General features: G+C 53.6%; 1 protein-coding gene across 1 annotated transcript; it reads left to right on the top strand.

The window, feature by feature from the left end:
* Positions 1–3195: 3195 nt before the first annotated feature.
* On the top strand, positions 3196–8884 carry LOC119955887 (beta-2-microglobulin-like). The gene is made up of 3 exons (XM_038782540.1): positions 3196–3267; positions 6449–6719; positions 8473–8884. The coding sequence occupies exons 1-3, from the start codon at positions 3196–3198 to the stop codon at positions 8664–8666; spliced, it is 537 nt and encodes a 178-aa protein (XP_038638468.1). The 3' UTR covers positions 8667–8884.
* Positions 8885–23306: the final 14422 nt, after the last annotated feature.

Genomic DNA, 23306 nt, shown 5'->3' with positions numbered 1-23306 from the left:
AGAGAGACAGACAGAGACAGAGAGAGAGAGACAAGAGAGAGGGAGAGAGACAGAGAGAGGAGACAGAAAGACAGACAGAGGGAGACAGAGAGAGAGACACAAAGATAGAGACAGGCAGAGATTGAGAGAGACAGAGAGAGACAGAGACAGAGAGAGAGAGGGAGACAGAAAGACAGACAGAGGGAGACAGAGAGAGAGACAGACAGAGACAGAGAGAGAGAGACACAGAGACAGACAGAGAGAGAGAGACAGAGAGAGAGATAGGGAGAGAGACAGACAGAGAGAGGTAGACAGAGAGAGAGAGGGAGACAGAAAGACAGACAGAGGGAGACAGAGAGAGAGACAGACAGAGACAGAGAGAGAGAGACACAGAGAGAGACAGACAGAGAGAGGTAGACAGAGAGAGAGACAGGGAGAGAGAGACAGAGAGAGGTAGACAGAGAGAGAGACAGGGAGAGAGAGACAGAGAGAGACAGACAGAGACAGAGAGACAGACAGAGAGACAGAGAGAAAGACAGAGGGAGACAGAAAGAGAGACACAGAGAGAGACAGACAGAGGGAGAGAGAGAGGAGACGAGAGAGAGAGAGAGAGAGAGAGGACAGAGAGAGAGAGAAAGCAGAAGACAGAGAGAGGACGAGAGAGACAGACAGAGAGAGACAGAGAGAGAGAGAGAGAGAGCGAGACAGAAATATAGAGACAGGCAAAGATTGAGAGAGACAGAGAGACGGGAGGCAGTGACAGAGAGAGAGAGAGAGCAGTGAGAGAGAGACAGAGACGAAATATAGAGACAGGCAGAGATTGAGAGAGACAGAGAGACGGGAGGCAGTAACACAGAGAGAGACAGAGAGAGAGAGACAGAGAGAGATTGAGAGAGACAGACAGAGAGAGAGAGACAGAGAGACTGAGACAGAGACAGAGACAGAGAGAGAGACAGGCAGAGAGTGAGAGAGACAGAGAGACGGGAGGCAGTGACAGAGACACAGAGAGAGAGACAGGCAGAGAGTGAGAGACAGAGAGAGAGGAGGCAGTGACAGAGAGTGAGACAGGCAGAGAGTGAGAGAGACAGAGAGACGGGAGGCAGTGACAGAGAGACAGAGAGAGAGGAGGAAGTGACAGAGAGTGAGAGAGACAGAGAGACGGGAGGCAGTGACAGAGACACAGAGAGAGAGACAGGCAGAGAGTGAGAGAGACAGAGAGAGACGGGAGGCAGTGACAGAGAGTGAGAGAGTCAGAGAGACGGGAGGCAGTGACAGAGACACAGAGAGAGAGACAGGCAGAGAGTGAGAGAGACAGAGAGAGACAGACAGAGACAGAGAGACTGAGACAGAGACAGAGACAGAGAGAGAGACAGGCAGAGAGTGAGAGAGACAGAGAGAGACGGGAGGCAGTGACAGAGACACAGAGAGAGAGACAGGCAGAGAGTGAGAGACAGAGAGAGACGGGAGGCAGTGACAGAGAGTGAGAGAGACAGAGAGACGGGAGGCAGTGACAGAGACAGAGAGAGAGACAGGCAGAGAGTGAGAGACAGAGAGAGACGGGAGGCAGTGACAGAGACACAGAGAGAGAGACAGGCAGAGAGTGAGAGAGACAGAGAGAGACGGGAGGCAGTGGCAGAGACACAGAGAGAGAGACAGGCAGAGAGTGAGAGAGACAGAGAGAGACGGGAGGCAGTGACAGAGACACAGAGAGAGAGGAGGAAGTGACAGAGACACAGTGAGAGAGACAGAGAGAGACAGGAGGCAGTGACACGCTGATATTGTTGCTGGATGAGTAATCCAGAGCTCTGGAGATTTGGGTTCAAAACCCACCAGGGCAGATGGTGAAATCTGAATTCAATAAAAACCTGGAATTAAAAGTCTAATGATGACCATGAAACCATTGTCGATTGTCGTAAGAACCCATCAAGTGGACCAGTCCCATACCCAGAACTAAAGGTGAACAACTCTCGAGACGTCACCACGTGATGACATCACACCTAGCGCAGCGTTGCCCAATAAAATTCAACCGGAGGGCAAAAAAAAAGGATGGGGTAATCCGATTGGTCGGGATTTTAGTGGGCTGTGATAGGATTGGTGGGGTCTGGATTTAGTTCAGGGATTGGGCGAGAGCAGCGATGGAAGCGAGCGAGGACTCTGGATTACTCCATCGCTGATCAGATCCGTCATCAGTTTCTAAAACTTTGATGCAAATGTCCTCGATCATTTTGATTAATAATCCTGGCTGGGCATCAAGTCCCCTCTGCCAGTCAACTGATGCGCTATCTTGACACCATACTCCCTGTGGTCTCTCCCTTAACGCCTTTAGAGACCAGGAATCTACCTATTTCCTCCTTAAATATTTCAATGACTCAGAGGAGACTGGCAGTAAACGAACATAGATATATTTACACTATTTACAAAGATCTGCATAACCCAGCATATCGCTCCCAGTATAATCCAAGCTGGGAGGATTAGCCACATCAGGCCCCGTTTTGGGCCTTCTTTTATGTTAGCTCATAACGAGCCCAGGTGGTTGGCCTCCGCCCCCGACCTGGGAAGCTCTAACTCCACGAGTTGCACGGGGAGACGAATAATGGTTACCCCATGGAGGTTATGACAAACGTATTCAGTGACTTGGCCTGGGACCCTGGAGCTGTGAAGCAATTGTGCTATCCGCAATGCTACCGTGCTGCCCTTATCCTCGTCTCTGTTATAAATGGCCGACCTCTTGTTTGTAAACAGTGAACCCTAAAGGGACAGGAGTGAATCTGGCGGGTTTTTACGACAATCGGCCATAGTTTCAGGGTTTCTGTGACTGAGATTAAATTTCAGTTCCAAATTTTGGCGAGGTGGGATTTGAACCCCTGTTCCTCACAGCCTGGCCCTCTTGGACGCCTGTCCGATGGCATTACCTCTACGTCACCGTCTGGGATGTTAGGTGACCACGTTTGCCTGTCTAACGGCAGTGAACATTTCTACAACTCCTCTGTCGTATGAGCCAGGACAGTAGGGGGCAAAGTCGATGGACTCTGGCATATTTTCATGGGGGCCTTGGTCCCCAGTGGCGATTTTTAACTCTGTGTCATCATGTTGGCAGCCAATCCTTCCATTCCATCGCTGTGTGACGGGCAGAAAATTGGCAGGCGGTTATCGATGTGGGAAATAGTGAGATTGTTCATCGTGGGAGAAAGAATGAGCTGATGAATTATCACTAAAATGGAGAAAGCTGTTACGCAAAATGACGTGGGGGTTTATGACAGCCAGAAAGCTAGAATTCAGGAGCAGAAGGTAATAGGCAGGCAAATGGAAGGCTGGCTTTTATTTCAAGGGGGCACGAGCATAAAGAGGAGTTTCTGCAACTGTACAAGGTACTAGTGAGGCCACATTTTGAATACTGGGTACAATTTTGGTCCCCGTATTTAAGGGAAGGCATGTTATTATTGGAGGTGGTACAGAAGAGGTTTACCCCAGAGGGTGAGCTGTGAGGAAGATGCAGAGATGCTTCAGTGGGATTTGGAGAAAGCTGAGTGAGCGGGAATATGCGTGGCAGATGCGCATAACGTGAATAAATGTGAGGTTATCAGCTTCGGTAGCAAAAATAGGAAGGCAGATTATTTGAATGGGTGTAAACTGAGAGAGGTGGATTGTTTAGGGCCAGGGTTTAGGGAACCCCAAAGTGTATCATGGAGTTCACCTGACCCACAACTTTTACTAGATTGTGGTATGGGGAGCACACGGCCCACTCTACAGATGTGGTACAGCAGAAATGGAAACGTATTTTTTAAGACAAAAGAATGTTTATTCTATGAATTAAAGTTAACCTTTTTAAAACATACAGGGCAGGTTTCTCCCAACAGGAGTCTAAGTGCCGACGCTGGAGTAAAAACCGGATTGTTTTACTCCGGCGTTGGCACCCGTTCCCAGACCCCTATTCTCCCCCCTCCGTGCGGCTAGTAGGGGCGTCACGCGATTTACGGGGCGGGGCATCGGCGCGGCGTCAGAGACCCGCGCCGCATAAAAGACGTGGCGCCTTGGGTCCCGCGCATGCGCAGTTGGGCCGGCGCCAACTAGCACATGCGCGGTGGCCGTCCTCCCCCAGGCCGACCCGCACAAAAATGGCGGATGGATCCAGGCTTGCTGGCGGAAGAAAGGAGGCCCGACGACCGAGAGGCCGGCCCGCCGATCGGTGGGTACCGGTCGCACACCAGGCCACTCCAAAGGGCCTCCCCGGGGGGGTTGGAACACCCCCCTCCCCTCTCACAGGCCGCTCTCGGCCCTTCCGGGCCGGAGAATCGCCGCTCGCCGTTTCTGACGATTCTCCGAGCGGCCCGGCGTGATTCGCGCGCCGCTGGTTTCGGGGAGATGGGAGAATTGCATTCGGGGGTCGGGGTGGCATGGCGCGATTCGCTCGACGCCCGGGCGATTCTCCCACCCGATTGGGGGGGGGGGGGGGCGAGAATCCTGCCCATACAGCAACCATCTTAGCAACCATCAATTCAAATACAATCCCCAAAGAATACAACACTAAGTAATCCTTAAGCTGTCCTTTTAACATCCATTAAACTCAAAAACAAAACCTTTAACAGAGGTACCTCAGGTTTAACTTCACTACTGAGAACAGTTACCACGTTGAAATCAGCAAATGGACATACATAAGCTTGCAGAGATTCACACACATCCTGCTGTGATTGCAGTTTCTCCACAACTAAAATGAAACCAAACCCACCCTGCAGCAAAAAAGCCTAAAGCGAAAGTAAAAAGCTGACAGACAGCCCAGCTCCACCCACTCTCTGACATCACTGCAGTAATAAACACCCATTTCTTAAAGGTACTCTCACATGACAGGATATTCAGCGAGACCTTGGTGTCCTCGTGCATCAGTCGCTGAAAGTGAGCGCGCAGGTACAGCAGGCGGTAAAGAAGGCAAATGGTATATTGGCTTTCATAGCGAGTGGATTGGAGTATAGGAATAGAGATGTTTTACTGCAATTATACAGGGCCTTGGTGGGGCCACACCTGGAGTATTTTGCGCAGTTTTGGTGTCCTTATCTGAGGAAGGATGTTCTTGCTATGGAGGGAGTGTAGCGAAGGTTTACCAGGCTGATTCCTGGGAAGGTGGGACTGATATATGAGGAAAGACTAAGTCGGTTGGGATTATATTCATTGGAGTTTAGAAGAGTGAGAGGGGATCTCATAGAAACTTACAAAATTCTAACAGGGTTAGACAGGGTGGATTCAGAAAGAATGTTCCCGATGGTGGGGGAGTCCAGAACTAGGGGCCATAGTTTGAGGATAAGGGGTAAACCTTTTAGGACTGAGGTGAGGAGAAATCTCTTCACCCAGAGAGCGGTGAATCAGTGGAATTCACTCCCACAGATAGTTGAGGTCAAAACGTTGTGTAATTTCAAGAAGGAATTTGATATCGCTCTAATAGAATTTTCATAGAATTTACAGTGCAGAAGGAGGCCATTCGGCCCATCGAGTCTGCACCAGCTCTTGGAAAGAGCAGCCTACCCAAGGTCAACACCTCCACCCTATCCCCATAACCCAGCAACCCCACGGACAATTTTGGTCAGTAAGGGGCAATTTATCATGGCCAATTCACCCAACCTGCACATCTTTGGACTGTGGGAGGAAACCGGAGCACCCGGAGGAAACCCACGCGCACACGGGGAGGACGTGCAGACTCCGCACAGACAGTGACCCACGCGGGAATAGAACCTGGGACCCTGGAGCTGTGAAGCAATTGTGCTAGCCACTGTGCTACCATGCTCTTGGGACTAAAGGGATCAAGGGATATGGGGGGAAGGCGGGATCAGGGTATTGAACTTGATGATCAGCCGTGATCATAATGAATGGCGGAGCGGGCTCGAGGGGCCGAATGGCCTCTTCCTGCTTCTATTTGCTATGTATGTTTCTATGTGTGTACTGGGATGCTACGGGGATGGGAGGGTCTGCCGTACGAGGAAGGATGAAATAGGTTGGGGCTGTACTACTTGGAGTTCAGAAGAATGAGAGGTGATATGATGGAAAGATGTAAGATTCTCAGAGGGGAATGTTGGGAGGATGTTTCCACTCACCAGAGAGGTTAGGCCCAGAGGGCATCGTCGTAGAGTAAGGGGAAGCTGTTTTAAGATGGATTTGAAGAAGAATATCTTCTCCCAGGGAGTGCTGACTTTACAATTCTTCAACCCAGGAAGCTGTGGCCATCCTTGAACATTTTCAAGGCAAGAGATGGATAGGTTTTTATTAATCAGGTGGATCCACGTTTGCGGAGATAAGGCAGAAACGTGGACTTAGTGAGAGGTCGATCAATCATGACGTTATTAAGTGGCGGAGCAGGCTCGAGGGGCTGAATGGCCCACCCCTGTTCCTATCTCTCACGGTTTAAGTGGGATGAGGAAGCTCTGGGCGGGAGGCGCCGGCTCGGAGTGAAATATTTAATTGGGTCGTTTCAGAAATTGGCGAGATATTCCTCTACCCAGAACGGGAGGTAGCCTACGGCGAGATCAACATCCTGACCTGTTTGGTGAATGGGGCGTTCCCTCCGACAATCAATGTCACTCTGCAGGTGAACGGCGAGCCCCTCGACGCTGGCGTTAACTCCTCCAGGCTCTCGTTTGGTGACGATTGGCGGTTCCGTGTCCTCCGTTACGCACAGATCCGACCTGCGGCCGGGGACCTGTATTCCTGTGAAGTGCTGCACACCATCAGTAATGAGGTGAAGGTGGTGTACTGGGGTAAGAGAAACAAAAGTATTTATTGGTTGAATTGTGCAAGGACTGTGTGCTCCGGTTTCCTCCCACTGTCCAAAGATTTGCAGGTTAGGTAGATTGGCCATGCTACATTGACCCTTAGAGTCAAAGGTTTAGGTGGGGTTGCAGGGATTGGGGGGAGGGGGGGGGGCTGGGTAGCGTCTCCTTTCAGAGGGTCAGGACAGACATAATGGGCTGAATGGACTCCTGCACTGCTGGCATTCTCTCTGACAGAGTGGGGAGCCCTTTAAAAAAACAATTAACATTAAACATAACACAAACACCCCATGGAATGCCCCCATACTCATTGCTGAGGGCTCCCCTTCCCCAGGAAGCACCCCTCCCCAGCATTCCGACGCCTGTTTGGGTACACGGAGGGAGAATTCAGAATGTCCAATTCACCTAACGGCACGTCTTTCAGGACTTGTGGGAGGAAACGGGAGTGCCCGGAGGAAAACCCACGCAGACACGGGGCGAACGTGCAGACCCCGCACAGACGGTGACCCAAGCCGGGAATCGAACCCGGCACCCTAGTGCTGTGAAGCAACAGTGCTAAACGCTGACATTTCCCACATTATATTCCGTCTGCTATGTTCCTCCTGCCCACTCAGTAAGTCCATCAAAATCCTCCTGGTATCCACTATGCATCTTCCTCACAACACACATTCCCACCGAGCTGTGGATCATCCGTGAACCTGATCCACTGATACGTACTGTGCCCAGCTGGGCCCAGGGATTGATCCTTACTGTACCGCATTAGCTACTTCCTGCCAACGCCCCACTCAATCCTACACTCTTGTTTTCTGCCAGTCAGACAATCCTTATCCACGTCAGTATGCCCTGCTTCATTTTACTAACCAACCTCCTGTGGGGCACTTTATCTGAAAATCCAAATACACCATATCCGCCAACTCGCCTTTATCAATTGTTCGTAACATCCTCAAAAACCCCCAGCAAATTCGTCAAACGTGATTTCCCATTCATAAAAACAAGCTGACGATGCCCAATCAGATCATGATTATCCAAATGACCATTTATCACATCCTCCGAGTTTCTTCCGGGTGCTCCGGTTTCCTCCCACAGTCCAAAGATGTGCAGGTTAGGTGGATTGGCCATGCTAAATTGCCCCTTAGTGTCCAAAAGGTTAGGTGGGGTTACTGGGATAGGGTGATAGGGTGGGGGCGTGGGCCGAGATAGGATGTAGCACGGTGGTTAGCATTGTTGCTTCACAGCGCATGGGACGCGGGTTCGATTCCCGGCTTGGGTCACTGTGCCGGAGTCTGCACATTCTCTCCATGTCTGCGTGGGTTTCCTCCGGGTGCTCCGGTTTCCTCCCACAAGTCCCGAAAGACGTGCTTGTTAGGTGAATTGGACATTCTGAATTCTCCCTCAGTGTACCCGAACAGGAGACGGAGTGTGGCCAGGGGATTTTCACAATAATTTTATTGCACTGAGCTTACTTGTGGCACTAATGAACATTATTATTATGTTCTTTCAGAGGGTTAGTGCAGATCTGATGGTGAATGGCCTCCTTTTGCACTGTAGGAATTCCATTAAACTTTGGCTGTTGTATATTATGACCTCTCCTTGGTACCTCTGCTATGAGAGAGAAGGAGAGGGCACAGATACTGGTGAAAATGTAATAAGGCAACATCAGTGATGGTTTGGGTAAGGGTTTTTTGAACATGCCTGATTTCTGATTTAAACTGTCCCAAGTAACCTTGTCTTTCATTGACAGAGCCTGAAGTGGCAGAACCCTGGGAAGAAAGTACTCTGGATTCAGGTCAGCTCGGGACTTTAGCTGCAGGCCTGATTGTGGGATTCCTGGGCACAGCGGCCGGCTACTGCTTGTTCTTTTGGCCCAAGGTGGCGATCCGCAACTTTTCTCTCCTGCGAACGCGTTCGAGCGTGAGGTCATCGAGTTCGGCGTGAGAAATGAACGAACTGGACTGTAACTTTGAGCAGTAATGGCTGGCGCTCTGCACTTTATTCTCTCTCTCTCTCTCTCTCTACCTCTCCATCTGTCTCCATGGATATTGGACACAGGGGCCAGAAATCTCCGGCCATTCAATTCACTTTTCCCATTGTCTGCGATCCCAGTCAGCGGGAATTGTGGTAAAATGGGAAATCCAATTGACAACGGTGGGAAGATAAAATCCCGCTGCCTGCTGTACTGGGGAATCTCGCCCAAGGTTTGTCGAGCCATCATGCCATTGCGGTTTTTGATTCTGCTATCTAGCCTCCAAACCTCTTGTTCCCCTTGTCTATCAGGGTTTATAGAGTCTGAAGTACCCATTGAGTCTGCACTGATTCTCTGAAAGAGGCACCCTACCCACGCCCACTCCCCCACCCTATCCCCGAAACCTAGCTAAGTGGCAATTTAGTGTGGCCAATCCACCTAAGCTTTCCATATCTTTGGACCATGGGAGGAAACCGGAGCCCCCGGAGGAAACCCACGCAGACACGGGGAGAAATTACAGGCTCCACACAGGCAGCCTCACAAGGCCGGAATTGAACCTGGGCCCCTGGCACTTCCCTTTAGGGGAGGGGAAATCTGCCGCCCTTACCTGCTCTGGCCTACATGTGACTCCAGGCCCCCACACAGCAAAGTGGCCAACACTTAACAGCCCCCTGAAATAGTCCTCGATAGAGGCATGTGGCTCAGGGGCTGATTAGGGATGAGCAATAAATGCTGGGTTTGCCATTAACACCCACACCTCACGAGAGAATGTATTTCAAAAAATAAACACCTGGTCCCATCCACCCCACTTTTTGCTTTGCCACTTTGCTGCCCCCCCCCCCCTCCCAGATCTCTCATCTCCTACCTCGCTCTCTCCATCTCTCTGCAGTGCCACATCCCTCTCTGCTCTTAAATACCTTCCTCTGGGCCCTCTCCACATTCCTGTCCCGCGTTTTCCTCACATTGTGGCAGGAAAAGTTACGACGGCATGGAAACATCAGGAAAATCCATTAAATTGGAACATTTTGGGCTGGCTATATAAATTTTTATAAACCATTGGAAAACGGAAGTGTTTGAAGACAGGACTGTTCGTCGAGGTTAATGAAGCTACGTTAATGAACCTAGCAACACTACAAACAGATGGTTTACCAAAGGCAAGCTGGTAACAATGAGGAATGGAACATAAAGGGCTGGGGTGAGGTTCTAGCGGTTCAAAGGAGGAGACAAGATGTGAACTTTATCTTTGCATTCTAAACGGTGCACTCGCAAAACAATTAAGGGTTGAAGAGGTTTGTTGAAATAAGGGATGAGCAGAAGGGAAAACTGTATATCAGAAACATTCAGGCTGTTTTGAGAGCTCTGCCAACAATGGGAATAACTATTTGAACTCCCAGCAAGTCATGTCTGCAAAGGAAGCCTGCTTTGAAAAAATGACAGTTGTCTTGCTCTACCTCAGAAGCTACCCCAAAGAGATATAACTGCCATGTGTGGTAACCATTACTGGATTTGGTTTATAGTACTTTGTCAGGGTCCTTCCTGCTTATTCCCTTATAACCTGTGAGGCTTTTGATGTTTGGGGAGAATTATCTCTGAAGGTAGTGAAATAAAAAGGTTTGAAAATATTTCTTTAGGGTTTTAGCCAAGGGTGGTATCATGACTGGTAGAAGCTTGGAGGGCCGAAGGGCCTGTTCCTGTGCTGTATTGTTCTTTATAACTGGGTAAAGTTAGTGACACTGTGGGGGCGATTCTCCGAGCCCCGCGCCGGGCCGGAGAATCACCGCACCCGCGCCATGACACCTCAATGCCGAGGTGCGGAGAATCGGTGCCATTTGCGCCGGCGCGTTTGGTGCGGCGCTGCCGCGTAGATACGACAGAGTCCCGCCGGCGCCGTTCACCCCTGGTCGCTGCCGGCGGGAACTCTGCGCGAACTGTCAGGGGGCGGCCTGTGGGGGGGGGGGATTCCTTCACCAGGGGGGCCCACCGATCGGCGGGCTGGCCTCTCCCACCCCCCCCCCCCCCCCCCCCCCCCCCGGCTGGGCCTACTTCCCTGCGTGGCCGGCCCCTGAACACCAACGCCATGTTGAGTCGGGGCCGGCACGATAAAGAAGTCCCCCACGCATGCGCGGGTTGGCACGGCGCACATTTGGTGCAGGGAAAGGAGGCTGGAGCGGCGTGAACCACTCCAGCTTCATCCTGGCCCCCTGTGGGGGACAGAATAGGTCGTACCCGGGCCTGGTTCGCGCTGTCCTGAAACGCTACGGCATTCCGACAGCGCGAATACATAGGCTCCATTTGGGAGTATCGCCCCCTGTATATAGCTATTGTTTTAGTTCTGTGTACTTCCTGTTGACTTTTTTGCTGATTGTTTTAATGTTTAATAAAGATTTATTTTGTCTAAAATCATCACAAAACGTCTGAGTCATCAGTCTCTGGATTTCAAACTTTCCCTCACATTGTACTAAATTGAAAAACAAAGTTGAGGGCAATTGTCTCGAGTTAGAAAGGGATCTAATTGAGGTGTATAAGATGTCAAAGGGGATTGACAGGGAAGACGTAGATTCATAGTCATAGAGTTGTACAGTGCAGAAAAGGCCCATTGAGTCTGCACCGTTAATAACTACCCCAAATCCCACTCACCAGCACACGTTCCATACCCATTGGGTGTGATGGTGTTTCAGGGGCTCATCCAAGTGCTTTTGAAAAGGTTGTGAGGATTCCAGCCTCCACGACCTTCCCAGGCCGTGCATTCCAGGTTCTCACAACCCTCCGAGTGAATTTTCTTTACCTCAAATCCCCTCGGATTCTCCTGCCCCTCACCTTAAAACTATGCCCCCTTGTGATTGACCCCTCAACCAAGGGGAACAGCTGCTTCCCATGTACATGCCCAAACCCCTCATAGTCTTATATATCTCAATCAGTCGGTGCATTACAGAACGCATGTTTCACCTTGTTGGACATTCCAGAAGGTTATGGGGAGCGGGGTGAAGGGTTATGGGGAGTGGGGTGAAGGGTTATGGGGAGCGGGGTGAAGGGTTATGGGGAGGGGGTGAAGGGTTATGGGGAGCGGGGTGAAGGGTTATGGGAAGGGGGGGTGAAGGGTTATGGGGAGCAGGGTGAAGGGTTATGGGGAGCGGGGTGAAGGGTTATGGGGAGTGGGGTGAAGGGTTATGGGGAGCGGGGTGAAGCATTATGGGAAGGGGTGAAGGGTTATGGTGAGCGGGGTGAAGAGCTATGGGGAGCGGGGTGAAGGATTATGGGGAGTGGGGTGAAGGGTTATGGGGAGCGGGGTGAAGCATTATGGGAAGGGGGTGAAGGGTTATGGGGAGCAGCATGAAGGGTTATGGGGAGCGGGGTGAAGGGTTATGGGGAGCGGGGTGAAGGGTTATGGGGAGCGGGGTGAAGGGTTATGGGGAGGGGGTAAAGGGTTATGGGGGGCAGGGTGAAGAGTTATGGGGGCGGGGTGAAGGGTTATGGGGGCGGGGTGAAGGGTTATGGGGGCAGGGTGAAGGGTTATGGGGAGGGGTGAAGGGTTATGGGGAGCGGGGTGAAGGGTTATGGGGAGCGGGGTGAAGGGTTATGGAGAGCGGGGTGAAGGGTTATGGGGAGGGGGGTGAAGGGTTATGGGGAGGGGGTGAAGGGTTATGGGGAGGGGGTGAAGGGTTATGGGGCAGGGTGAAGGGTTATGGGGAGGGGAGTGAAGGGTTATGGGGAGGGGGGTGAAGGGTTATGGGGAGCGGGGTGAAGGGTTATGGGGGCGGGTGAAGGGTTATGGGGAGGGGGGTGAAGGGTTATGGGGAGGGGGGTGAAGGGTTATGGGGAGGGGGGTGAAGGGTTATGGGGAGGGGGGTGAAGGGTTATGGGGAGCGGGGTGAAGGGTTATGGGGAGGGGTGAAGGGTTATGGGGAGGGGGGTGAAGGGTTATGGGGAGCGGGATGAAGGGTTATGGGGAGGGGGGTGAAGGGTTATGGGGAGGGGGGTGAAGGGTTATGGGGAGCGGGATGAAGGGTTATGGGGAGTGGGGTGAAGGGTTATGGGGAGCGGGGTGAAGGGTTATGGGGGCGGGTGAAGGGTTATGGGGAGCGGGGTGAAGGGTTATGGGGGTGGGTGAAGGGTTATGGGGAGGGGGGTGAAGGGTTATGGGGAGGGGGGGTGAAGGGTTATGGGGAGAGGGTGAAGGGTTATGGGGAGGGGGTGAAGGGTTATGGGGCAGGTGAAGGGTTATGGGGAGGGGGGTGAAGGGTTATGGGGAGGGGGGTGAAGGGTTATGGGGAGGGGGGTGAAGGGTTATGGGGATCGGGGTGAAGGGTTATGGGGGCGGGTGAAGGGTTATGGGGAGGGGGGTGAAGGGTTATGGGGGCGGGGTGAAGGGTTATGGGGAGGGGGGTGAAGGGTTATGGGGGCGGGGTGAAGGGTTATGGGGAGGGGGGTGAAGGGTTATGGGGCAGGGTGAAGGGTTATGGGGAGCGGGGTGAAGGGTTATGGGAAGGGGGTGAAGGGTTATGGTGAGCGGGGTGAAGAGCTATGGGGAGCGGGGTGAAGGGTTATGGGGAGCGGGGTGAAGGGTTATGGGGAGCGGGGTGAAGGGTTATGGGGGCGGGGTGAAGGGTTATGGGGAGAGGGTGAAGGGTTATGGGGGCAGGGGTGAAGAGTTATGGGGGGGGGTGAAGGGTTATGGGGAGCGGGGTGAAGGGTTATGGGGAGCGGGGTGAAGGGTTATGGGGAGGGGGTGAAGGGTTATGGGGAGGGGGGTGAAGGGTTATGGGGCAGGGTGAAGGGTTGTGGGGAGGGGAGTGAAGGGTTATGGGGGGGGTGAAGGGTTATGGGGCGGGGTGAAAGGCTATGGGGGCGGGTGAAGGGTTATGGGGAGCGGGGTGAAAGGTTATGGGGGCAGGTGAAGGGTTATGGGGAGGGGTTGAAGGGTTATGGGGAGGGGGGTGAAGGGTTATGGGGAGGGGGGGTGAAGGGTTATGGGGAGGGGGGTGAAGGGTTATGGGGAGCGTGGTGAAGGGTTATGGGGAGGGGTGAAGGGTTATGGGGAGGGGGGTGAAGGGTTATGGGGAGCGGGATGAAGGGTTATGGGGAGGGGGGTGAAGGGTTACGGGGAGGGGGGTGAAGGGTTATGGGGAGCGGGATGAAGGGTTATGGGGAGCGGGGTGAAGGGTTATGGGGAGCGGGGTGAAGGGTTATGGGGGCGGGTGAAGGGTTATGGGGAGCGGGGTGAAGGGTTATGGGGGCGGGTGAAGGGTTATGGGGAGGGGGGTGAAGGGTTATGGGGAGGGGGGTGAAGGGTTATGGGGAGGGGGGGTGAAGGGTTATGGGGAGCGGTGTGAAGGGTTATGGGGAGCGGGGTGAAGGGTTATGGGGAGCGGGGTGAAGGGTTATGGGGAGGGGGTGAAGTATGATGGGGAGGGGGGGTGAAGGGTTATGGGGCAGGGTAAAGGGTTATGGGGAGCGGGGTGAAGGTCGATGGGGAGCAGGGTGGAGGGTTATGGGGAGGGAGTGAAGGATGATGGGGAGGGGGGTGAAGGGTTATGGGGAGCGGGGTGAAGGGTTATGGGGAGGGGGGTGAAGGGTTATGGGGGCGGGTGAAGGGTTATGGGGAGGGGGGTGAAGGGTTATGGGGAGGGGGTGAACGGTTATGGGGAGCGGGGTGAACGGTTATGGGGAGCGGGGTGAAGGTCGATGGGGAGCAGGGTGGAGGGTTATGGGGAGGTGGGTGAAGATTTATGGGGAGCGGGGTGGAGGATTAAGGGGAGCGGGGTGAAAGTCTGTGGGGAGCGGTGGAGATGAGGCGGAGGTGAAATTGGCCATGATGGTCTCGAATGGTGGAGCCAGTCCGAGTGTCTGATTTTCCTGCACCTACTCCTAGTTCTTATGTTCCCTCTGGGATTTGGAATAACCTGTCGGCTGTGTTCTTAACACAAAAGTGCCTTTCAAACTGTCGAACACGTTGAAACAATCAATCAGATCGCCTGAGGTGAAAACTTAATCAGACGTTGCTGGAGTGACGTGGCATGTATGGGAGAGTCTGACCATGTGACCCGAAATTGTCAGCCCCACCCAGACCTCTCCATAGGTGCTGACTGCTTGCTGAGGTTTCTGCCTCCCGTTAAATCACGAATCAGATCCTCTCCCGGCGTTACCGTGCGAGATGCCGCACTGCACCTGCTGGGTGAATTCTGTTTGAGGAGGTAAAAGCTTAACATGTCTTCCAAAAGTGAAAGAAAAACAATGAACAAATGAACAATAAAGGTCACAAGGGACAGAAAATGGCAACTTAACAATCGGCACTGACAATATATCTGCCTCTGAGGTTGAGATCCTGGATTCCCAATTGGGTTTCTGCAATGATCCTTTTTCACCTGCAGCTTTCTCCCAGAGCATCTTGTCATATTCAACGGCTCGATTGTCCTGCATTCGATTGTATGAGTCTGGCAACTGATCCATGCTCACTGTGCTCGATTGGTTAGGCCTGGGTGCTGACTCAGAGTTGAGCTGAAAATATTGCGTGTGTGTAAAGCTATGTTAATAACTGGAAATTAAACCGTTGCACACTTCAGTCATGCGTCATCTTCTTCTCTGAGGTAAATCAAATACAGGAATTAAACTCGCCTCAATGCCCGAGGACACACCAAACAATTCTGCTTTGACCCTGAATTTCATCCCACACCAACAGGATGTGCTGTCGGCTCAAAGAAAGTCTGCCTCACTGTTACCTCATGAGTTAGGGTCGTCGTCTGCAATTGGGGCAAAGGTGGCAGCCAAGGAGGTGAGAAGGTGGTGGTGAGCCGCCCTCTTGAATGTTCCCTGATGACTACACAATGGGGGCGACACATTAGCATGGTGGTTAACACTGTTGCTTCACAGCTCCAGGGTCCCAGGTTCGATTCCCGGCTTGGGTCACTGTCTGTGGGGAGTCTGAACGTTCTCCCCGTCTCTGCGTGGGTTTCCTCTGGGTGCTCCGGTTTCCTCCCACAAGTCCCAAAAGACGTGCTTGTTAGGTGAATTGGACATTCTGAATTCTCCCTCTGTGACCCGAACAGGCGCCGGAGTGTGGCGACTAGGGGCTTTCCACAGTAACTTCATTGCAGTGTTAATGTAAGCCTACTTGCGACAATAATAAAGATTATTATTATGTTGAGCACCATTTGCGACTCAAAGAACAAAGAACAAAGAAACGTACAGCACAGGAACAGGCCCTTCGGCCCTCCAAGCCTGTGCCAACCATGCTGCCCGTCTAAACTAAAATCTTCTACACTTCCTGGGTCCGTATCCCTCTATTCCCATCCTATTCATGTATTTGTCAAGATGCCCCTTAAATGTCACTATCGTCCCTGCTTCCACCACCTCCTCCGGCAGCGAGTTCCAGGCACCCACTACCCTCTGTGTAAAAAAATTGCCTCGTACATCTCCTCTAAACCTTGCCCCTCGCACATTAAACCTATGCCCCCTAGTAATTGACCCCTCTACCCTGGGGAAAAGCCTCTGACTATCCACTCTGTCTATGCCCCTCATACTTTTGTAGACCTCTATCAGGTCGCCCCTCAACCTCCGTCGTTCCAGTGAGAACAAACCAAATTTATTCAACCTCTCTTCATAGCTAATGCCCTCCATACCAGGCAACATCCTGGTAAATCTCTTCTGCACCCTCTCTAAAGCCTCCACATCCTTCTGGTAGTGTGGCGACCAGAATTGAACACTATACTCCAAGTGTGGCCTAACTAAGGTTCTATACAGCTGCAACATGACTTGCCAATTCTTATACTCAATGCCCCGGCCAATGAAGGCAAACATGCCGTATGCCTTCTTGACTATCTTCTACACCTCTGTTTCCCCTTTCAGTGACCTGTACACCTAGATCTCTCTGACTGTCAATACTCTTAAGGGTTCTACCATTCACTGTATATTCCCTACCTGCATTAGGCCTTCCAAAATGCATTGCCTCACATTTGTCCGGATTAAACTCCATCTCTCCGCCCAAGTCTCCAAACAATCTAAATCCTGCTGTATCCTCTGACAGTCGTCATCGCTATCTGCAATTCCACCAACCTTTGTGTCATCTGCAAACTTACCAATCAGACCAGTTACATGTTCCTCCAAATCATTCATATATCCTACGAACAGCAAAGGTCCCAGCACTGATCCCTGCGGAACACCACTAGTCACAGCCCTCCAATTAGAAAAGCACCCTTCCATTGCTGCTACTCTGCCTTCTATGACCTAGCCAGTTCTGTATCCACCTTGCCAGCTCACCCCTGATCCCGTGTGACTTCACCCTTTGTACCCGTCTACCATGAGGGACCTTGTCAAAGGCCTTATTGAAGTCCATGTAGACAACATCCACTGCTCTACCTGCATCAATCATCTTTGTGACCCCCTCGAAAAACTCTATCAAGTTAGTGAGACACGACCTCCCCTTCACAAAACCGTGCTGCCTCTCCCTAATATGTCCATTTGCTTCCAAATGGGAGTAGATCCTGTCTCGAAGAATTCTCTCCAGTGATTTCCCTACCACTGACATAAGGCTCACCGGCCTGTAGTTCCCTGGATTATCCTTGCTACCCTTCTTAAAACAAAGGAACAACATTGGCTATTCTCCAGTCCTCCGGGACATCACCTGAAGACAGTGAGGATCCAAAGATTTTTGTCAAGGCCTCAGCAACTTCCTCTCTTGCCTCCTTCAGTATTCTGGGGTAGCTCCCATCAGGCCCTGGGGACTTATCTATCTTAATAAGAAGAACTTGAAGAATTGTAGACAGTTTGGTCTCCTTATTCAAGGAAGGATATACCAGCCATAGAGGACATGTAATGAGGTTCACCAAAATCCCTGAGACAGTGGGATTTTAATAAAACTCGTCAGACACTGAAACAGTCCGTGTCAAATGCAGCAAGACCTGGGTAATATACAGGCTCTGGGCTGGCAAGTGGCAAGTGACATTCTTGGCACATTAGTGCCAGGCAATGACCAACTTCTGCAAGGAGGAGTTAACTGTGATAGTGAAGCCCCTTTAAGGGTGTGCCTTCGCGATCCATGTGACTGGCTTGGGGGCCAATCGTGAGGGAGTGCGCGAACCCCGACCAATGAGCAAAAAGCACGGGTCCAGGAAGTGGGCTTCTGGTCAGAGCGATCCCGGGAGTGGTGAGAAACTCACCTCCTGACCCCCCCTCCCCTCCCCCAAGGCACAAGGCACAAGTCAGGAGTGTGAGGGAATACTCTCCGCTTGGATGAGCGCAGCTCCAACAACACTCATGAAGCTCAACACCATCCAGGAGGAACCAGCCCCACACAACCATAGATTTCCTATAGCGCAGAAAGAGGCCATTCAGCCTATTCAGTCGACAACGACCTCTGAAAGGGCCCATCCCACTGCCTATACCCATAACCCCACATCTTTGGACACTAAGGGACAGTTTGACATGGCCAATCCACATAACCTGCACAGCTCTGTAGGAAAGTGGAGCACCTGGAGGAATCCCAAGCAGACACGGGGAGAACGTGCAAATTCCAGACAGACAGTCACCCAAGGCCAGAATTGCACCTGGGGTCCTGGCACTGTGAGGCAGCAGAGCTAACCACTGCGCCACCATGCCACCCTTGATTGGCACCACTTCCACAAACATTCACGCCCTCCACCACCCGATGCACAGTGACAGCCGTGTGTACCGTCTACAAGATGCACTGCAGCAACTCACCAAGGCTCCTTCGGCAGCACCTTCCAAACCCACGCCCTCCACCATCTAGAAGGCAGCAGATACCTGGGAACATCACCAGCTGGAGATTGCCCTCCGAGACACTCACCATCCGACTTGGGGAGCCTCGGCAACATGGATGTTGAGAGGATATTGCCCCCTCATGGAGGTATATAGAACTAGAGGAGGCAGAGTTTGAGAATAATAGGATCCTCCATCGAAGATGGAGATGAGGAGGAATGTCTTCTCCCTGGGTAGTTAGTCTGAGGAATACCCCCCCCCCCCAGGCAGCAGTGGGAGCTGAAGCTCATTGCGAACGGAATGGCCCCTAACCCCAACACTGGGGCTGAGAGATTGCTGAGCATAGTGAATGATATAGGGGGCGATTCTCTGAGCCCCGGGGGCGATTCTCCGAGTCCCGGGGGGCGATTCCCCGAGCCCCGGGGGGCGATTCTCCGAGCCCCGGGGGGGGGGGCGATTCTCCGAGCCCCTGGGGGCAATTCTCCGAGCCCCGGGGGGGGGCGATTCTCCGAGCCCCGGGGGGGGGGGGGGCGATTCTCCGAGCCCCGGGGGGGGGGATTCTCCGAGCCCCGGGGGGGCGATTCTCCGAGCCCCTGGGGGCGATTCTCCGAGCCCCGGGGGGGGGGGGGGGGCGATTCTCCGAGCCCCGGGGGGGGCGATTCTCCAAGCCCGGGGGGGGGGGGGCGATTCTCCGAGCCCCGGGGGGGGCGATTCTCCGAGCCCCGGGGGGGGCGATTCTCCGAGCCCCGGGGGGCGATTCTCCGAGCCCCTGGGGGGCGATTCTCCGAGCCCCGGAGGACGATTCTCCGAGCCCCTGGGGGGCGATTCTCCGAGCCCTGGGGGCGATTCTCCGAGCCCCTAGGGGCGATTCTCTGAGCCCGGGGGGGGCGATTCTCCGAGCCCCGGGGGGGCGATTCTCCGAGCCCCGGGGGGGGGGCGATTCTCCGAGCCCCGGGGGGGCGATTCTCCGAGCCCCGGGGGGGGGATTCTCCGAGCCCCGGGGGGCGATTCTCCGAGCCCCGGGGGGCGATTCTCCGAGCCCCGGGGGGGGGCGATTCTCCGAGCCTCGGGGGGGGGGCGATTCTCCGAGCCCCTGGGGGGCGATTCTCCGAGCCCCTGGGGGGCGATTCTCCGAGCCCCGGGGGGCGATTCTCCGAGCCTCGGGGGGGGCGATTCTCCGAGCCCCGGGGGGCGATTCTCCGAGCCCCGGGGGGCGATTCTCCGAGCCCCGGGGGGGGGCGATTCTCCGAGCCCCGGGGGGGGGCGATTCTCCGAGCCCCTGGGAGCGATTCTCCGAGCCCCTGGGGGCGATTCTCCGAGCCCCGGGGGGTGATTCTCCGAGCCCCGGGGGGTGATTCTCCGAGCTCCGTGCTGGGACACGACACCCCGACGTGCGATTCTCTGAGGTGCGGAGAATCGCCGCTATTTGCGGCGACACGTTTGACGCAGCGCCGGCCTTGGGCCGCTGGAATCGGCGGGGCCGTCGATTCTCCGGCCCGGATGGGCCGAACGGCTGCGCAGATACGACAGAGTCCTGCCGGCGCCGTTCACCCCCGGTCGCTGCCGTCGGGAACTCTGCGCGAAGGGTCGGGGGGGGCGGGGAAAAGCGATTCTTCACCAGGGGGCCTCCGATGGGAGTCTGGCCCGCGATTGGGGCCCACCGATCGGCGGGCTGGCCTCTCCCCCTTGGGCCTACTTTGTTGTGTGGCCGGTGCCTGAACACCGACGCCATGTTGAGTCGGGGCTGGCTCGCTGAAGAAGCCGCCCACACATTTGTGGGTTGGCGCAGCGCCCATTTGGCACCGGTAAGGGAGGCTGGAGCGGCGTGAACCGCTCCAGCACCATGCCGGCCCCCTGTGGGGGAGAGGATCGATCGTACCCGGGCCTGATTCACGACGGCGTTCACGATGGCGCAAACACTTAGTCTCCATTTTGGAGAATCGCCCCCATGGGAAATACCGTCACCATCAGTGACAATTGATTTGATTTATGTGTTTGTTGCATTGCTCATGGACCTAAGTGTTTCCAGTTATGCTTGTTTGAAATTCATCGTACCTCTTATTCAATGACGCTAATTGTTTTAAGGAACATGATATGATGCAGTAATTCCAGGAGAGACAGCCAACTTCCCTATATTCTGATCCTGCATACCTGTGGGTTTCTTTTGCACTCAATCTGAGCTGAGCTGAAAAGTTCAACTGTGGCATTTCCTTAAGATAACCTGTTCTGTTCCTGGAAGATATACAGGAACTGACTCACAAGGAAGTGGTCTGAATGGGCACAGAGTGAGGTCAGAGAGGAACAGGAGAAAGTCAATCTGCCCCTCTCCAGCCTGTTACACAGGGACCAGGCGGAGGCCATTCAGCCCCTCTCCAGCCTGTTACACAGGAACAGGAGGAGGCCCATTCAGCCCCTCTCCAGCCTGTTACACAGGAACAGGAGGAGACCCATTCAGCCCCTCTCGAGGCTGTTACACAGGAACAGGAGGAGGCCCATTCAGCCCCTCTCAAGCCTGTTACACAGGGACCAGGCGGAGGCCATTCAGCCCCTCTCCAGCCTGCTACCCAGGAACAGGAAGAGGCCCATTCAGCCCCTCTCCAGCCTGTTACACAGGAACAGAAGGAGATCCATTCAACCCTCTCTCCAGCCTGTTACATAGGAACAGGAGAAGGTCCATTCAGCCCTTCTCCAGTTTATTACAGAGGAACAGGAGGAGGCTCATTCAGCCCTTCTCCGGCCTGTCACACAGGAGCAGGAGCAGGCCCATTCACCCTGTCTCCAGCCTGTTACACAGGGACAGAAGGAGATCCATTCAGCCCCTCTCGAGCCTGTTACATATGAACAGGAGGAGGCCCATTCAGCCCTGCGCCAGCCTGTTACACAGGAACAAGAGGAGGCCCATTCAGCCCCTCTCAAGCCTGTTACATAGGAACAGGAGGAGCCCATTCAGCCCCTCTCCAGTCTGTTACACAGGAACAGGAGGTGGCCCATTCAGCCCCTCTCGAGCCTGTTACACAGGAACAGGAGGAGGCCCATTCATCCCCTCTCGAGCCAGTTACACAGGAACAGGAGGAGGCCCATTCAGCTCCTCTCCAGTCTGTTACACAGGAACAGGAGGAGGCCCATTCAGCCCCTCTCGAGCTTGTTACACAGGAGCAGGAGGAGGCCCATTCAGCCTCTCGAGCCTGTTACACAGGAAAAGGAGGAGGCCCCATTCAGCCCCTCTCCAGCCTGTTGCACAGGAACAGGAGGAGGACCATTCAACTCACCTGTCCATTCGGTGTGGCCGGTGTGGGGGTGGGTGGGGAGGAACGGATGATTCTGCGTCACATACAAAGGCAGGGACCATTTTTCCAACGAGCCCGAAGAGGCAACTGATTTTGTGCAAAGGAATAGACTTGGAAAAAACTGAACGGGATGGGGCAAAACTACTGACCTCGATGAACAGTGGGGGAAGGGGTACACGTTGTATATGGAAATGTTTTTCCATTGTTGTTTATGAGTTTTGATTGTTTTTCGGTTTGTTTGTGTTGTTGCTTCGCTTTTCAATGTTTGTTTGTTTCTATCTCTGCGATCGTATTCCCTGGTTAGGACTGACCGGCCTGTACTTCGTTCCACGGTTGTTGAATAGGAAAGCATTAAAGCTATTGTTGCTGGGAACTGTCACACAGAGCTCGAGGGACACTGGGCAAGACCCTACACGCAGTGGGGCCAGGGCTTTGGGGTGAGGAGGGGTCTGGTACTCCACCTTGGGCATCAGGGTGACCCTCAGCAGGTCCCAGACAGGGCAGCACTAAATAGGGATGGTAAAGGCTCAGGGCCGGGGGGGGGGATTTCATAGAATTTACAGTGAAGAAAGAGGCCATTCGGCCCATCGAGTCTGCACCAGCTCTTGCAAAGAGCACCCCACCCCAGCCCACACCTCCACCCTATCCCCATAACCCAGTAACCCCACCCAACACTAAGGGCAATTTTGGACACTAAGGGCAATTTAGCATGGCCAATCCACCTAACCTGCACATCTTTGGACTGTGGGAGGAAACCGGAGCACCCGGAGGAAACCCACGCAGACACGGGGAGGACGTGCAGACTCCGCACAGACAGTGACCCAAGCCGGGAATCGAACCTGGGACTCTGGAGCTGTGAAGCAACTGTGCTAACCACTGTGCTACCGGGCTGCCCTCGATCAGGTGCCTCGATCTCACTGATCCTGAAGAAAGACAAATACCCGGCCGAGTGTGGGTCATTCACACTGCTGAACACTGACGCCAAAGTCCCAGCAAAACCTCTGCAAGGTGGCTGGAGAGCCATTTGCCAGAAGCAATCGCGGAAGGTCAGACTGGGTTCGTCAGGGAAGACAGCTGATGGTGAACATCAGACGCTTGCTGGACCTGGTAATGTCCCCATCCAGGGAGGTGACACAAGAGAACGAAGAACAAATAAAATTACAGCACAGGAACAGGCCCTTCGGCCCTCCCAGACTGCGCCGATCCAGATCCTTTATCTAAACCTGTCTCCTATTTTCCAAAGTCTATTTCCCTCTGTTCCCGCCCGTTCATATACCCGTCTAGATGCCTCTTAAATGATGCTATCGTGCCCGCCTCTACCACCTCCGCTGGCAAAGCGTTCCAGGCACCCACCACCCTCTGCGTAAAAAACTTTCCACGTGCATCTCCCTTAAACTTTCCCCCTCTCACCTTGAAATCGTGACCCCTTGTAATTGACACTCCCAATCTTGGAAAAAGTTTGTTGCTATCCACCCTGTCCATACCTCAATCAGGTCCCCCCTCAACCTCCGTCTTTCCAACGAAAACAATCCTAATCTACTTAACCTTTCTTCATAGCTAGCACCCTCCATACCAGGCAACATCCTGGTGAACCTCCTCTGCACCCTCTCCAAA

Source organism: Scyliorhinus canicula, chromosome 21, assembly GCF_902713615.1.
Source record: "Scyliorhinus canicula chromosome 21, sScyCan1.1, whole genome shotgun sequence".
Lineage (NCBI taxonomy): Eukaryota > Metazoa > Chordata > Chondrichthyes > Carcharhiniformes > Scyliorhinidae > Scyliorhinus > Scyliorhinus canicula.
Note: the sequence above shows the minus strand (reverse complement) of the source record. Positions and strands in the feature narration are given on the sequence as shown.